Source organism: Chiloscyllium plagiosum, chromosome 5 (genome assembly GCF_004010195.1).
Source record: "Chiloscyllium plagiosum isolate BGI_BamShark_2017 chromosome 5, ASM401019v2, whole genome shotgun sequence".
NCBI classification, from domain to species: Eukaryota; Metazoa; Chordata; class Chondrichthyes; order Orectolobiformes; family Hemiscylliidae; genus Chiloscyllium; species Chiloscyllium plagiosum.
Genome location: NC_057714.1, coordinates 11557005 through 11573253, shown reverse-complemented (window position 1 = coordinate 11573253; position 16249 = coordinate 11557005). Strand labels below are relative to the sequence as shown.

At 39.3% G+C, this 16249-nt stretch overlaps 1 protein-coding gene across 1 annotated transcript in view; it reads right to left on the bottom strand.

Annotated features, from left to right (window-relative positions):
- Positions 1–16249, bottom strand: part of dnah5 (dynein, axonemal, heavy chain 5) — a 337850-nt gene that overhangs the window by 13580 nt on the left and 308021 nt on the right. The window contains exons 71-75 of the mRNA XM_043689617.1: positions 15477–15722; positions 9474–9693; positions 5231–5436; positions 4040–4243; positions 2425–2640 (exon numbers count right to left, since the gene is read on the bottom strand). Coding sequence (XP_043545552.1) covers positions 2425–2640; positions 4040–4243; positions 5231–5436; positions 9474–9693; positions 15477–15722 — 1092 coding nt within the window. The remainder of the gene's footprint in view (positions 1–2424; positions 2641–4039; positions 4244–5230; positions 5437–9473; positions 9694–15476; positions 15723–16249) is intronic.

Below are 16249 nucleotides of genomic sequence, written 5' to 3'. Positions count from 1 at the left end.
TCAGCCACACTCCCGAGGACCTTACCATTAAGTGTATAAGTCCTGCTAAGATTTGCTTTCTCAAAATGCAGCACCTCGCAATTATCTGAATTAAACTCCATCTGCCACTTCTTAGCCCACTGGCCCATTTAAGAGGCAACTTACTAACTGTACCTCTTATGCTCGCATCCAAACCATTTATGTAAATGACAAAAAGTAGAGGGCCCAGCACCGATCCTTGTGGCACTCCACTGGTAACAGGCCTCCAGTCTGAAAAACAACCTTCCATCACCAGCCTCTGTCTTCTACCTTTGAGCCAGTTCTGTATCCAAATGGCTAGTTCTCCCTGTATTCCATGAGATCTAACCTTGCTAATCAGTCTCCCATGAGGAACCTTGTCGAACGCCTTACTGAAGTCCATATAGATCACATCTACCATTCAGCCCTCATCAATCCTCTTTGTTACTTCTTCAAAAAAAAACTCAATCAAGTTTGTGAGACATGGTTTCCCACGCACAAAGCCATCTTGACTATCCCTAATCAGTCCTTGCCTTTCCAAATACGTGTACATGCTGTCCCTCAGGGCTCCCTCCAACAACTTGCCCACCACCGACGTCAGACTCATTGGTCTATAGTTCCCTGGCTTGTCCTTACCACCCTTCTTAAACAGTGGCACCATATTTGTCAACCTCCAGTCTTCTGGCACCTCACCTGTGACTATTGATGATACAAATATCTCAGCAAGAGGCCCAGCAATCACTTCTCTAGCTTCCCATAGAGTTCTAGGGTACACCTGATCAGGTCCTGGGGATTTATCCACCTTTACCTGTTTCAACACATCCAGCACTTCCTCCTCTGTAATGTGGACATTCTGCAAGATGTCACCATCTATTTCCCTACAGTCTATATCTTTCATATCCTTTTCCACAGTAAAAGTACTAAATTTAATATCTCCCCCATTTTCTACGGCTCCACACAAAGGCCGCCTTGCTGATCTTTGAGGGGCCCTATTCTTTGCCTATTTACCGTTTTGTCCTTAATGTATTTGCAAAAACCCTTTGGATTCTCCTTAACTCTATTTGCCAAAGCTATCTCATGTCCCCTTTTTGCCCTCCTGATTTCCCTCTTAAGTATACCCCTACTGCCTTTATACTCTTCTAAGGATTCACTTGATCCATCCTGTCTATACCTTACATATGCTTCTTTTTTTTCTTAACCAAACCCTCAATTTCTTTAGTCATCTAGCATTCCCTATACCTACCAGCCTTCCCTTTCACCCTGACAGGAATATACTTTCTCTGAATTATTGTTATCTCATTTCTGAAGGCTTCCCATTTTCCAGCTGTCCTGTTACCTGCGAACATCTGCCTCCAATCAGCTTTCAATAGTTCTTGCCTAATACCGTCAAAATTGGCCTTCCTCAAATTTAGAACTTCAACTTTTAGATCTGGTCTATGCTTTTCCATCATTATGGTCGCTGGCCCCAAAGTGCTCCCCCACTGACACCTCAGTCACCTGTCCTGCCTTATTTCCCAAAAGTAGGTTAAGTTTTGCACCTTCTCTAGTAGGTACATCCACATACTGAATCAGAAAATTGTCTTGTACGCACTTAAGAAATTCCTCTCCATCTAAACCTTTAACATTATGGCAGTCCCACTCTATGCTTGGAAAGTTAAAATCCCCTACCATAACCACTCTATTATTCTTACAGATAGCTGAGATCTCCTTACAAATTTGTTTCTCAATTTTCCTCTGACTACTAGGGGGTCTATAATACAATCCCAATAAGGCTATCATCCCTTTCTTATTTCTCAGTTCCACACAAATAACCTCCCTGGATGTATTTCTGGGAATATCCTCCCTCAGCACAGCTGTAATGCTATCCAGAATCAAAAATGCCACTCCCCCTCCTCTCTTGCCTTCCTTTCTATCCTTCCTGTAGTATTTGTATCCTGGGACATTAAGCTGCCAGTCCTGCCCATCCCTGAGCCATGTTTCTGTAATTGCAACATTTACAATTCATTGAAGCCACTACTACATCTTGCACATATCCAGTTCAATGAAATGGAGGCAGGATATCTGCTCAAACGTCAAGTCAACAAAAACATCAAGTTTACACAAACAGTACATGGAAGCTAAAAAACAATGTAACTATTTTTTAAATCTGGTGAATTTATTGAACTATTTAAGCAATTCAACTGATGCCAGAAATCTTTTGGACATTCACAATTGGATTTCTTTTTCATTGGAGGAAAGTTTAAAATTGACCATGAAGCTATCATCTAGTCTGACAGAACTGTTCGTCAACTTCCAATTGTCCAAACTTAATGTTTAATGTACTGACTCATCAAATTTCCTAATTAGTTATTCACCATAATTTGTTGGGAAATAATAATCCCGTAGGAACTAAATTAATTTGACTTCTTTACCTGAATTATTACTTACCTCAAATGCTATGTAGTCTACAGGCAACTTCTCTAACATGTCATCAGCCAACCTCGCTACCACAACTTCTCTTGTTTCTCCTCCTCCATTGGAACTGTCCTTGGGCTGAATGCTAAGTATAGTGTCTAGGACATCCTTAGCAAGCTTGCTCTGGTAAGTGATATCAGCATTAGTGTGCAGACCAAACGCTTCTGGAGTATCATATGTAGGAAGACTCTGCAACATTCAGAATGTAAGAACAATAGAGCATATATAAACTATGATAGTAATGTAAGAGGACATGTGACATGTGCATGTACAGAAAAAGAGGTGGAAATAATTTATGAGCAAACAAAGTATGATCACATTTAAAAAGACAAATATTTAATGGTGGAATATGAATAAAAAACTAATTACAGCATAAATTAGTATACTCGATGGAGTTTAGGTGGATGGGAGGAATCTAAATGAAACTTACAGAATATTGAATGGCCTGTACAGAGTGATGTTGGAAGGATGTTTCCACTAGAAGGAGGGACTAGGACCCAAGGGAGCCTTAGAGTGAAGAGAAGACCTTTTAGAACAGAGATAAGGAGAAACTTCTTCAGCCAGAGAGTGATGAGTCTATGGAACTCACTGCCACAGAAGGCTGTGGAGGCCAGGTCTTTGAGTATATTTAAGATGGGGATTGATAGGTTCTTGATTGTAAAGGGGATCAAGGTTTACAGGGAGAAAGCAGGAAAATGGGGTTGAGAAACTTATCAGTCATGATTGAATGGCAGAGCAGACTTGATGGGCTTAATGGCCTAATTTCTGCTTCTATGTCTTATGGTCTTAAATGGCTAATAGGTCAAGTTTCCTTTTACAAACATATATTAAATATTTCCATGCTTTGATAAACATTATTTGGAGATGCCGGTGTTGGACTGGGGTGTACAAAGTTACAAATCACACAACACCAAGCACACTCCACAACCACCTGATGAATGAGCGACGCCCCAAAAGCTAATGCTTCCAATTAAACCTGTTGGACTATAACCTGGTGTTGTGTGACTTGTAATTTGATAAACAATCATTGTCGAATATCTGCCATATACAAAATACACATAAAACTCAGTGAACAGTGTTAATAAAGGAAGGCAGAGCAGACTTGATGGGCTGAATGGCCTAATTTCTGCTTCTATGTCTTATGGTCTTAAATGGCTAATAGGTCAGGTTTCCTTTTACAAACATATATTAAATATTTCCATGCTTTGATAAACATTATTTGGAGATGCCGGTGTTGGACTGGGGTGTACAAAGTTACAAATCACACAACACAAAGCACACTCCACAACCACCTGATGAAGGAGCGACGCTCCAAAAGCTAATGCTTCCAATTAAACCTGTTGGACTATAACCTGGTGTTGTGTGACTTGTAATTTGATAAACAATCATTGTCGAATATCTGCCATATACAAAATACACATAAAACTCAGTGAACAGTGTTAATAAAGGAAGATGCTGTGTGTGAATGGAGATACCTTCAAGTAATGAATTAGCAAATTTGAAGAACAGTTTTATTTGCCTTGTGAACAGTATTTTCACAATGAAAAATTGCTGGGCCTGCTGTAGATTGATTAAACTGTTTACTAACCTGAATGTATGCTAAGTACTGATCCACGGAATTGCACTTGGGAATGCTGTAACCCTTGTAGAAACAGAAGTCTGAAGCAAACATATTTTCACTGAACCAGACTTTAGCAAATGTGTTCAGCAATCGTTTGTCATAATCATCTGTGACTCTGCCACCATATTGAATCTCACCAATCATGTATCTCACTGTAGTCCAAGAAACACCCTCGAGGCAGAAAAGTACAATTGAACATCATCACACAGCACTTCTAAAAGATCAAAGAACTTCAAGATTGATTTTGATAATAATGGAGAAAATGACTGCGGTAAATTACAGCAATTATAATTAGCCATCTTTTATTGTTAAGATTTCATTTTGCTCTATCAGTTCTTTGTCCTTCTTACATAAGGTTGTAATCAGAGAGTAATCAGAGAGAAGATAATTTGTGTCACATATGCACACAAACATTCTGGCATATGTTATACTTCCACTCACCATTATGAATCTTAAAATTGTCTCAGATACTTCCCAAACTCTTTCTAAAAAGGTGCATTTTTTCTCAACATGAGCTATTTTCCTGTGATCAATTCCTCAATTTTCAGTTATCATTCATATGTGAGTTGAGGTAAATGCTTCAATGAACACAAAACATAGTCTCTAAATTTCCATGAGGAGTGTCTGACGTTTTGCTGTAACTTATGAAAATTATTGGCCGACGCTTTGGAAATCTGATCCGAATGACTAAGTTTATTGCCAGGTTATGTTATTCCTCTGAGTTTTGCTTATCTCTTACTGCAGAAATGTGAAAATTCAGGATACCTCAGCAAACTTAATTAATTTTTGAGATGTGCCCATTCCTTGCAAATACTGGGAGTAATTTGAGGCTCTGAGGTCTTTTAAGGGTCATAACATTTTAGTTTAAATCTTATAATCATCATCCCTTGGTACAAACATATTGATGCAAATGCAGTTACCCAGCTACAAGGAAAACCTCCATAAAGAAAGGGTAAAAAACTTGAAATGTTGACAAAGGCTGCTACACAATTTAGGTGCATCTTAATTACATTGGCAATATTGTACACTATCTGAAATCAATTTGTCTGCTGAAGGTTCGAGAATAGCTAAATTTTCTACCATTAATTATTAAGCTATCCAGCACCAAGAAACAGAATTGTCACAGCAGAATTAAGAACCAAGATTTGTGAACAGTACCTTCTTGATATCCATATCATCTAGATGGTTTTGTACAAATTGCACAGTAGCATTCAAGTCAGCTTGGTTAAATTCATATGGTATATTCCAACCAAGAGGTCCATACTTGCGACGTTCTTGCACTGTTGAATGTAAAAAGGCCACTGCATAGAGCACAGGCTTCCACTGAGTCATGTTACTAACATCCAAAAGATCCTGACTGATTCCTGTTGATAAAAGTAAATGCCTTTTAGGATCTTCAGGAAAATGACTGCTGTGGAGTTTTCACATTAATTGTGGAAACTTCCAAAGGACTGATTCAAACATTTAGGTGGTAAAAACAATGACTGCAGATGCTGGAAACCAGATTTTGGATTAGTGGTGCTGGAAGAGCACAGCAGTTCAGGCAGCATCTGAGGAGCAGTGAAATCGACGTTTCGGGCAAAAGCCCTTCATCAGGAATAAAGGCAGAGAGCCTGAAGCGTGGAGAGATAAGCTAGAGGAGGGTGGGGGTGGGGAGAAAGTAGCATAGATCCGAGGCGGAAGATGAGGCGTTCTTCTTCCATGCGTCTGGTGGTAAGGGAGTGGTGGTGGAGGAGGCCCAGCACCTCCATATCCTCGGCAGAGTGGGGGGGGGAGTTGAAATGTTGGGCCACGGGGCGGTGTGGTTGATTGGTGCGGGTGTCTCGGAGATGTTCCCTAAAGCGCTCTGCTAGGAGGCGTCCAGTCTCCCCAATGTAGAGGAGACTGCATCGGGAGCAACGGATACAATAAATGTTATTAGTGGATGTGCAGGTAAAACTTTGGTGGATGTGGAAAGCTCCTTTGGGGCCTTGGATGGAGGTGAGGGAGGAGGTGTGGGCGCTGGTTTTACAGTTCCTGCGGTGGCAGGGGAAAGTGCCAGGATGGGAGGGTGGGTCGTAGGGGGGCGTGGACCTGACCAGGTAGTCACGGAGGGAACGGTCTTTGCGGAAGGCGGAAAGGGGTGGGGAGGGAAATATATCCCTGGTGGTGGGGTCTTTTTGGAGGTGGCGGAAATGTCGGCGGATGATTTGGTTTATGCGAAGGTTGGTAGGGTGGAAGGTGATTCAACCATTTACCTGCATGGTTACTACACAACGGTAAAATTACTACGGGTGAAACCCTAAATTTACATTCTCTATTATTTATAGAAGGTTTACAGTGTACATATGCTGTCGGGCGCAACTCAGAGAAGATTTACTAGATTAATACCTGGAAAAGTGGATTGCGTTAGTTGGAAAGTCTACACAGGCTAGCCTGTATCCCCTGGAGTTCAGAGGAGCTTAATTGACTTAATTGAAACACAAAATCGTGAGGAGACATGACTGGATGGATATTGAAAGCATATTGTGAGAGAATCTAGAAAAAGGGGCCATAAAGGTGAGCCCATTTAAAACAGATTTTCTTTCTCTCAGAGGGCTGAGAGTGTTTGGAACTCCCTTCCTCAAAAGACAGTGTATGTAGAAACTTTAAATATTTTTAAGACACAGATAGGTAGATTTGGGGTTAAATTCAAATCAGACATGATCTTATTGAATAGCAGGGCAGGCTCGAAGGACCAAGTGGGCTCCTCTTGTTCCTTGTTTATATGTTCATAAGCTTTTCAGTACATTTATTATTTTGTACTGTACTGGAACAAACATGCCATTGCTCAACAGATAAGGAATTCATAAAAAAATTCCTCACTAACTACAATATGAACAATCAATTAATTTGATGCATTTAATGGTGCTGCATGAAAAAAAGGACCCTGGCCAGAACTTCTTTTCTCTATTTTGTACTAGAACAGAGCATTTTGATTGACATCTCATTCACAAGAAACTCAGGGTTATTTTCCCACTGTAGCAGTGGAATCTGGAGCAATAAAGCCACTGTATGGTGGCTGAGATGCAATGTCCAGTTATCCCACCATTAGCTCAATATATCATTTGGGTAAAAGCAGTTTAAGTAGGATCCAGGAATGGTCAATCTGAGGATCATTAAGCCTTGGATTATCCTTTTTAAATTAGGCACAACACTCATTAAAGTTTGCTATTTTGTTCATTAGTGCTTCTAATAAGGCATTTATGAACAATTATTTGACAAGCAAGTGTTATAAGATGGTCATGTTTTAAATTATTTCTTTTACTTCTTCTAAGTTTTGGCTTGAGTTCACATTTTTTGGCAGAATCTGTGAATTTCATTTCTGTTCCATTCACATAGAGAAAGAGAGAGAGAGAAGTGGAAAGAGGGAGGGACAGGAACAGAGAGAAAGAAACAGGGAGAGAGGGAAGGAGGCAGGGAGAAAGAAGAGGGAGGGACTGGGTCAGAGATGGAGAGTGAGAGACGGAGATAGGAGAGAGAGCACAGGAGAAAGGGAGAGACAGCAAGGTGGGTAGGAAATAGAAAGGGGGAGTAAAAGGAGAGTGAGAGCACCATCCTGCTTGCTGGCAGGTCATTTTGAAGGTTTGAATCCCAACTGCTCTCTCTCTTCCCTCTCAGTTCTGTCACAAATTTACAACTTAGCCATAAGTTGGGCAGTTACCTTTCCTTTCTGAAGAAAGCCAGCATGACTTACAAAAGTTTCAAATCCAGATTCAACCACACGGCTCCACTTTTCCTTCTGTCTTCCTACAAACTTCTGTCTTCCAGTTCATATTTCCAAATACAATGTGTATAGATGTTACATTGGGGAATTTCAAAGATCCTCCACCCACTAAGTGAAGAAATTCTTTCCCATTTCAATTCCTTCTGCATCTACCCTCCCAAGCCCTGTTAGACCTTTGCATGTTTCTATGAGATCGCTTCTCATTTTTCTGAACTCTCAAGGTTATAGGCTCAGGCCCTCAATCTCTTGTCAGGACAATCCTGCCATTCCACTCTGTGGAACGTATATCCTTCCTTCGGTAAATAAACTAGAACTATACAAAATGCTCAAGATATGGTCTCATCAAGATTCTACATAATTAAAGCGAAACTTATTTACTCTTGCATTCACATCCTCTTGCAATGGAAGCCAAAATACCATTTGCCTTCCTAACAGCTTGCTGAAGCTGCATATTACTTTCCTATATATGGTACACAGACATTAACACTTTTCAATCTCTCACTACATAGTAAATCTTCTTTATTTATAGTTTCCGAATAAAGCAGACATCATTTGTTTGCCACATTTGTTTTCTGCCCGTCATGTTTAAGCAGACATAATTAGCCTGTCCAAATCCTCACCAAACCTCTCTGCATACACCTCACATAACCATGAACATTTTGAATCATCAAATCTGGAAATATTACAATTGTGAGTAGTTAGGGCACAGCACCAATTTTTGAGGTAATCACAGACTACCTGTCTATGCTTTCTCTTTGTTCTCTGTCCATTAACCAATTCCCGGAGGCAGCAATGCAAATCCTGTTGGCTTTGGTGGTAGCCTCCCAGTGAGTGTCATATTATCAGTTAGTCCTGGCATCAGAAGTGGAATGGTCCTCTGAAAGCCAGCCCTGGAACATCTGCAACACACCCGCTTTCCTGTAACTCGCAACTTGCAATCACCATTCCAACCTCACTGACCCGTTGCTCGTGGAAAGGCTGCCATTGCTTTTGGTAGTGCTGACAAGCAATAAAGTGTTGTTGATTTGCGATTGATTGACAGTGCAAAATTGATAGGGGTTAAACCTTTTTAAAGCTAAATGGTTTACTAGTAATTACCACACTTTTTGAGCTTTTTATTGGTTTAATCTGATCCATGTCAGATTACCAGGCATGCAAGGGCACGATTCTCGCGAAATCTAAATGACACATATCTTGCCCCAAAATTACACTCTTGTGGAGAGGTAGAAAACCTATTCATGGCCTCCTTTCCTTGAAAATGCCTCTGTGAAATCTGAAATTGAAGCCTGGCAGAAGCACAGGGTTGGGGAGGGGTGGGGGGAGCGGGGAAGGTGTGTGGGGGGGGGTTAAACCAGCTTTCTTCTTGAGATCTGCTGGGATCTTGCTTTAATTTCAGTGGGAATTTTGGAACTTTGGAATTTTAAATCACAACGTGAGGCCAATTTGATCATTTACACTTGTTCTAATTTTTGGCATGAGCTAACCATTAAATCTTATTTACCTGATACTTCCCCATAATTTGCAAATCAACATGCTAGTACCTTTACTTTAAATATGGAAGGTGCTACAGGGCCAAATTTAGCCTCAGTATGTTCAGGTTTTTATTCATAAGATGTTGAAAGCATCTATGCACATCTACCAATATGCTTGGCTTACCACAGTAGGTCCTTCTTAAACCTGCCCGCAGGCCTTGTGGAGGTTCATTGGTGAATTTGATTGACATCTGGAGAAGTGCAATAGGGAAAAGCTTATGGACCTCAGTTGTCATCCAGAGGCGAAACGTTTCATGAATATTTTCTGTTTCTGTAATGATGTCCATTAATTCATCCAAGAAATCAAGACCTAAGTGACAATTCTGAAGCAAAGCCCAACCACCCTAAGAAAGAAAGAATAAATGCTTGAGTATATGTTCTCAGTAAAAAAAAACTTTAAATGCATAACGTATTCCGAAGCAAACATTAAGTACCATGAATAGTTAAAATCAACCCAGTCTTTTAATTGATCAGCTGAAGACTTGATATAAAACAAGATTGAAGACATTTATAGCCACAATAGGAAAAGATGTTCTGACTACATTATGTGAGAGGACACATAAACCTTGTGTTGGATCATTGGAAAATGTCCAAAGGGAGATTAGGAAAGACTTTCAAGGCATAGCAAGACACTTAATGAATACTTTGCATTGATTTATTCTGAATGATGATGGTCAACTGACAACATTATGGCCCTATTAACAAAAATATTTTTTAACATTAAATTAGAAGAGGATATATTTAAGAAGGAAAGAACAAGGAACCTTAAAATAGACTGAATAGCCAACAAAAATGGTAGCCACTCTAGAATCAATCATAGTCCCTCTAGAAATTGGGACTATGTGAGTACTTTAACAGCTCAATGCAATCGAAGGATTTTCTTCAAAACAATCATTCACAGGTCATTGATGTCATTGGCAAGTCTGGTCTTATTACCCATATCTAATTGCAATTAACTGAGAAACTTGCTGGGCCAATTAAGAGTCAGCTACATTGTTGAGTGTCTGGAATCATTCATAAGCCAAACCAAGTAAAGATGAAAGCATTTTTTCCTGAAGATTATGAAGGAACAAGGTTGATTTTTACAATGATTTGATAGTCACATAACCACTGCTGAATGCAATATTTAAAAAATAAAAAATAATGGATATTTATTAAATTAAATGAATTTAAATGATAGCATTTGAACTCATGTCTCCAGATAATTAGTCCAAGTCACTGGATTCCCAGAGAATAAGTCTGCTACTAATTCCTCTGATGAAATTGTGCTCGTGCTCCTTTGGACTGGAAAGAGGTAATAAAAGTTCCAAAATTAAAACCTGGGAATAAGACAGAACCAATCCACAGGTCCACTGGCTTGTTGTCAGTACTAAGTGAGAAATAAGACAGAATCATGAAACTAGGAGAAAATGAGGACTGCAAATGCTGGAGAGTCAGAGTCAAAAAATGCAGCGCTGGAAAAGCACAGCAGGTCAGGCAGTACCAGAAGAGCAAGAGAGTCGACGTTTTGGGCATAAGCCACAATAGGAATTATGCCCGAATTATGCCCGAAACGTCAACTCTCCTGCTCCTTGGATGCTGCCTCACTTTCAGAATCATTAAACTGCACTTTAGAACCATTTAGATAGAGAAGTCCATGTCAGGGATAACCTAATGTAACTTCCCTAAAAGAAGGCTGTATTGCATCAATTTGATTGGATTGAATTGCAGCCACCGGAGCAAGTTGGTTCAATTGATATCCTGTACTCGGTCGGAAAGCTTTTAATAAATATCACACATGATTATTTATTTATTTATTTATCCATAAGTCAGAAGTTTGTGGAATTGAAAGCAAAATCATTGGTGGATTGAAAACTGGTGAAAGCTGTGGACTTAAACTGTCAATGAATCTGCTCAAAAGCTAATTATCAGCAGTGTTCCACAGGGACCTTTGCTAATTGCTTTTTTCATTGATGATCCATAATGAAGTTGTTGAGGAAATTTTTCAAAATTCACTCATGGGAAGTGGGTGCCGCTAGCTGGCCAGCATTTGTTGTCCCTCTATGGTTGCCTTGGAGAAGGTGGTGGTGAGCTGCCTTCTTAAACTGCTGCAGCCAATATGATGAAGGTGGATCCTTTGGGAGGGAATTCCTAAGCTTACACACATTATCAAGTCATGTACGCAAGTTAGAACTTGATGCTGAACTACTACACACAGATTAATTTGTAAGAGTTGATGGCAAATCATGCTTAACTTGAAAAAATGCCATGTTAGACATGGAGACAGTCAAATATTAAACAAAACTGGGGTCACTATCTAAAGATAATCAGGTAATCCATCTAGGACTGAGATATGGAGAAACATCTTGACCCAAAGAGTGGCGAGCCAGTGGAATTCACTACAACAGACAACTATCAAAGACAAAACATTATAGGATTTCAAGAAGCAGTTAGATATGGCACTGGTGGCTAAAGGAATCAAAGGTCCTAAGCTATTGAAGCTGGATGATCAGCCATGATGATAATGAATGTAACAGCATGCTTGAAGGGCTGAATAGTCTACCCCTGTTCCTATTTTTTTGCATTTACAAACTAAAGAGAAATATAAATAAAGCCAGTGCTGAAAGACAAAGGTAGCATTGACTGCGAAATGTTTTTAACCAATAGTAGGAAATTAACTAAAATAACTAAGATTCTTGGATGGTTTTAGAGAAAAATGTGTTATAGAACCTTACATACTATTTTGTCCACATATGAGATCTTATATTGACTTCTATGGAAAACCATCTCTGGTTTCCTTTCATGGCGCTGAATATTAAGGTTCTCGAAAAGATGCAGAGGAGGACCACAAGATTGATTTCCAGTTTAAAAATTTTGTTATCCAGACTGGCTCAATGAGCTGAGTCTTTGTAATTCTTGAAATTACTGAAGAGGTAGTGCTGTGACCTGATCAAGTGTACCCCAGGAATTTGTTGGAAATTAGGGAAGAAATTGTGGGCCCCAGCAGAAATATTTGCATTATCTACAGCCACAGATGAGGTGCTGCAGCACTGGAAGGTGGCTAATGTTGTGCTTTTATTTTTAAAAATGCAGGAAGGAAAAACCTGGGAATTATAAACCAGCAAGCCTTACGTCAGTGGTGGGTAAGTTGTTGAAGGGGATTCTGGGTGAAAGGATTTACATGCATTGGAGAGGCAAGAACTGATTAGGGACAGTCAGCATGGCTTTCTGAGTGGGAAATTGTGTCTTACAAACTTGATTAAAATTTTGAGGATGTAACCAAAAACATAGCTGAGGGTAGAGTGGTAAACATTGTTTACATAGATTTTAGTAAAGCCTTTGACAAGATTCTGCATGGTAGACTGATTAGTAAGGTTAGATCAGGGATTCAGGGAGAGCTTGTCAATTGGATACAAAATTGGCTTGATGGTAGGTGACAGAGGGTGAAGGTGGAGAGCTGTTTTTCAGACTGGAGGCCTGTGACCAAGCCTTGTTCCACAGGGATTGATGCTGGGTACACTCTTGTTTTAATATAAACAATTTGGATATAGGAGGTATGGTTATTAAGTTTACGGATGACACCAAAATTGGTGGTACAGTCAACAGTGTAGAAAGTCATACAGTCATAGAGGTGTACAGCATGGAAAACAGACCCTTCGGACCAACTCGTCCATGCCAACCAGATATCCTAAACTAATCTAGTCCCATTTGTATTCTAAGATTGGGATAATAGGCTGAGGAGTGGCAGATAGAGTTTAATTTGGAAAATTGCAAGGTATTGCATTTGTGTAAAATGAACAAAAGCAAGGTAGGGTCTTGATTAGTGTTGTCGAATAGACAGACCTAGCTAGGGGTTCAGGTACATTGTTCTTTGAAAGTTGCTTTGCAGGTAGACAGAGTGGTTAAGAAAGCATTTAGCATGCTTGCCTTTATTACTCAGACTACTGAGTATAGGAGTTGGGGCATCATGTTGAAGTTGTACAGGATGTTGATGAGGGCACTTTTGGAGTGCTGTATACAGTTCTGGTTGCCCTGCTATAGAGAGGACATTATTAAATTGGAGAGGATTCCGAAAGGATACACCAGTATGTTGCTAGGACTTGAGGGTTTGAGTTATAAGGAGACACTTGATAGGCTGGGGCATTTTTTCACTGGAGATTTAGGAGTGAACTTGGACTTTTACAAAATCATGAGGGGCATAGGTAAAATGAAGAGCAAAGATCTTTTCCCTAAGGTAGGGGAATTCAGAACTCGGGGGCATATTTTTAAGGTGAGAGGAGAAAGATTTAAAAGGGACCTGAGGGGCAATGTTTTCACACAGAGTGGTTAGAAATTAACACCCAGCAGAAGTGGTAGATGCAGGTACAGTTACAACATTTACAAACCATCTAGACTAGTACATGAATATGAAAGGTTTATACAGGGATCTGGGCCAAATGCAGACAAGTAAGAATAATTTAGTTTAGGAAACTTTGTCGACATAGACTAGTCGGACCGAACTGTGAGACTTTATGACTCTATAAATGTAGTTAGATGAGAGTGATTTGACTGAAGTTTAGAACATAAAGGATTAGGTTTTTTTGTAGCCTAATTAATTTCAACCGGATAATTCAGGGAAAAAAAAACAACGTACAATTGATATAAGGATAGAGTTAAGTGTTAGGAGAAATCTTTTCTCAGAATACAGTTTGGAACAGGTTGCCAGATCATCTGAAGATTTCTAATTTGCTGTATTCCAACAAGAGCAGGAGCTGTTCCCAGTTGCAACAAAGGTCACTTTGTATAAAAGGTACTGACCCTGTAATATATATCACGACCAGTGTCATCTCTTGGATGGCCCATGTGAGTCAGGGAGAAATTTTCTAGGTTATTTTTCTCCTATTGGGCTAATATATTTATCTGTTTTATGCACTTTCCCATATGGTTAACATGGCTTTAGGTAAGTGGGGTTTACTTATTGTGATGCAACAGGCATCTTAAGCAAGACAGATTATTTTTATGTGACCATATTAATAGCAGTGTATTTTTGTGTGATAAAATGTCGTTCCATTCGATTTCCATTCCATAAATGCCAATGATAAAATTAGCAGAAGCTGATAAACAGCTTATAAGAAACTGATAATCAATATCCAATGATTTATGAAATATGTAAGAGGCTGAAATTCCATGGGGACAAGGAATTCCAAGGGAGTGGTGGTGCCCTGCAGCCCAATTGTCCCCATGTCTCACTATAACTGCAATTTCCTAAGAAAATGCGGAAGTAGTTGCAAAGATGGGTTATATTGTTTCTCAAGGGTTCACACGTCTTTCAAATGATCAGTTGTTTCCACTGCACGAAACAATTGATTTGAAGGCTGCCTAACTTCAATATTGAAACAAATTAAGAGAAGACATTATGAGAGCTTGTTTATGAACTGTAATGTCTGCAAGAAAACTTCATTGGGATTTATCAGCCATATTTATGTTAGTACTTACAAACTGCATCATCAATTTTATACTGTATACCATGCATAAACACACATACAAAAATGTTCATAACACTGATGAAAAAGGTTTTGCTTAATACTGTAAGTAGGACTACCAATTTGGGAGAGATGGAATATAACAATCACAATTTTAAAAACCCACTTGCTCTTTGGACTTCAATCATGTCTTCCAGACATTTTTCGGTACTCTAAATACTCTATTGTCGCCATCAAAATAAGTGAAGGTTTGCCATAATTGTCACTACCAAACTGACATGTTGCTGGATGCTGAGTTGATGTGAGTCCCAGATCACCATCTACTTTAAAGAAGTGAGCAGTAGAACGTTAGCAGAAATTTTAACCTGTTTTTCAGTCAGAAAACTGACAGCATTGGGTACAATACAGGTTTTGCACCCCTCCTTATATCATTCCCATAAAACCAATGGAGGACAAGAAAATCAGTTTGAGAGTAAAACTTGCAGCTGATGCAAACCTTTCAGCTTTCTGCCAGTGCAGGGTGCTTAAATTAACCATACTGACTCTGGTTCACAATGTACTCCAATATGAAATCATTGAAATAAAATGGCTTTAGACATAAATCAATGTGTTCTTGAATAGAATATTTAATCATACACAATAGCTCTCAAACTCAGACATATTATTTTGTAGATGTTTCCTCTTACATTTGTCATAGTCTGCTGGAGAAGCTTACGGGCATGGATCTCTTGTCCTTGACCCATAGAGACACAGCGAGTTTCTATCTTGACTCTTCTCCCCAAAGCTATAATGGAATCTGTGGGATCAGAACCCATTGACAGAAAACAGATAAGAGGAGTATGTCTATCTGATTCCTTCCAAGTCATTTCCAAATCCAGGACAAGTCCTTCTGCATATTTTTCTCCCATTGCGTCCATAATATATTTACGGGCCTAAATAACAAAAGGAAAAAAATTAAAGATTTGTTTGTTGCTGGGTCCTACCTCATTAACTTTCATCCAACAGTGCATAAGATTACAATGTTATGTTTGTTATATACATGAAACTCCATAAAATATTTAGCTATTCAATCACTCCCATTTTTAATAATAACTCCTTTCACTTTCATGACTGACAAATTACTGGTTTCCCTTGCGTATTGTCAGTTCTCATAATCGTCTGAAATGAATAACAATAATTACTCAATTGATTGATTTAAACGTGTTAAAGGAATGACCCACACGAAACCTGCCTCAATAAAAATAACAATGGACAGATAGGGATGCATTTATGCAATTGCGTTTTGCACACCCTCTGAGCCTTTCCTGTCTGCATGTCACTGGATGGCTCATTCAAGGCCTGTTTCCCCCTTGGACTGTCTACTGATGGATAAAGTGCAGAAAATAAAATAATAAAGAATCGTGGATTCTGCTTTTGGGAAATTTCAAAACACTCATTTTCCAACCAGGTAATTACTTGA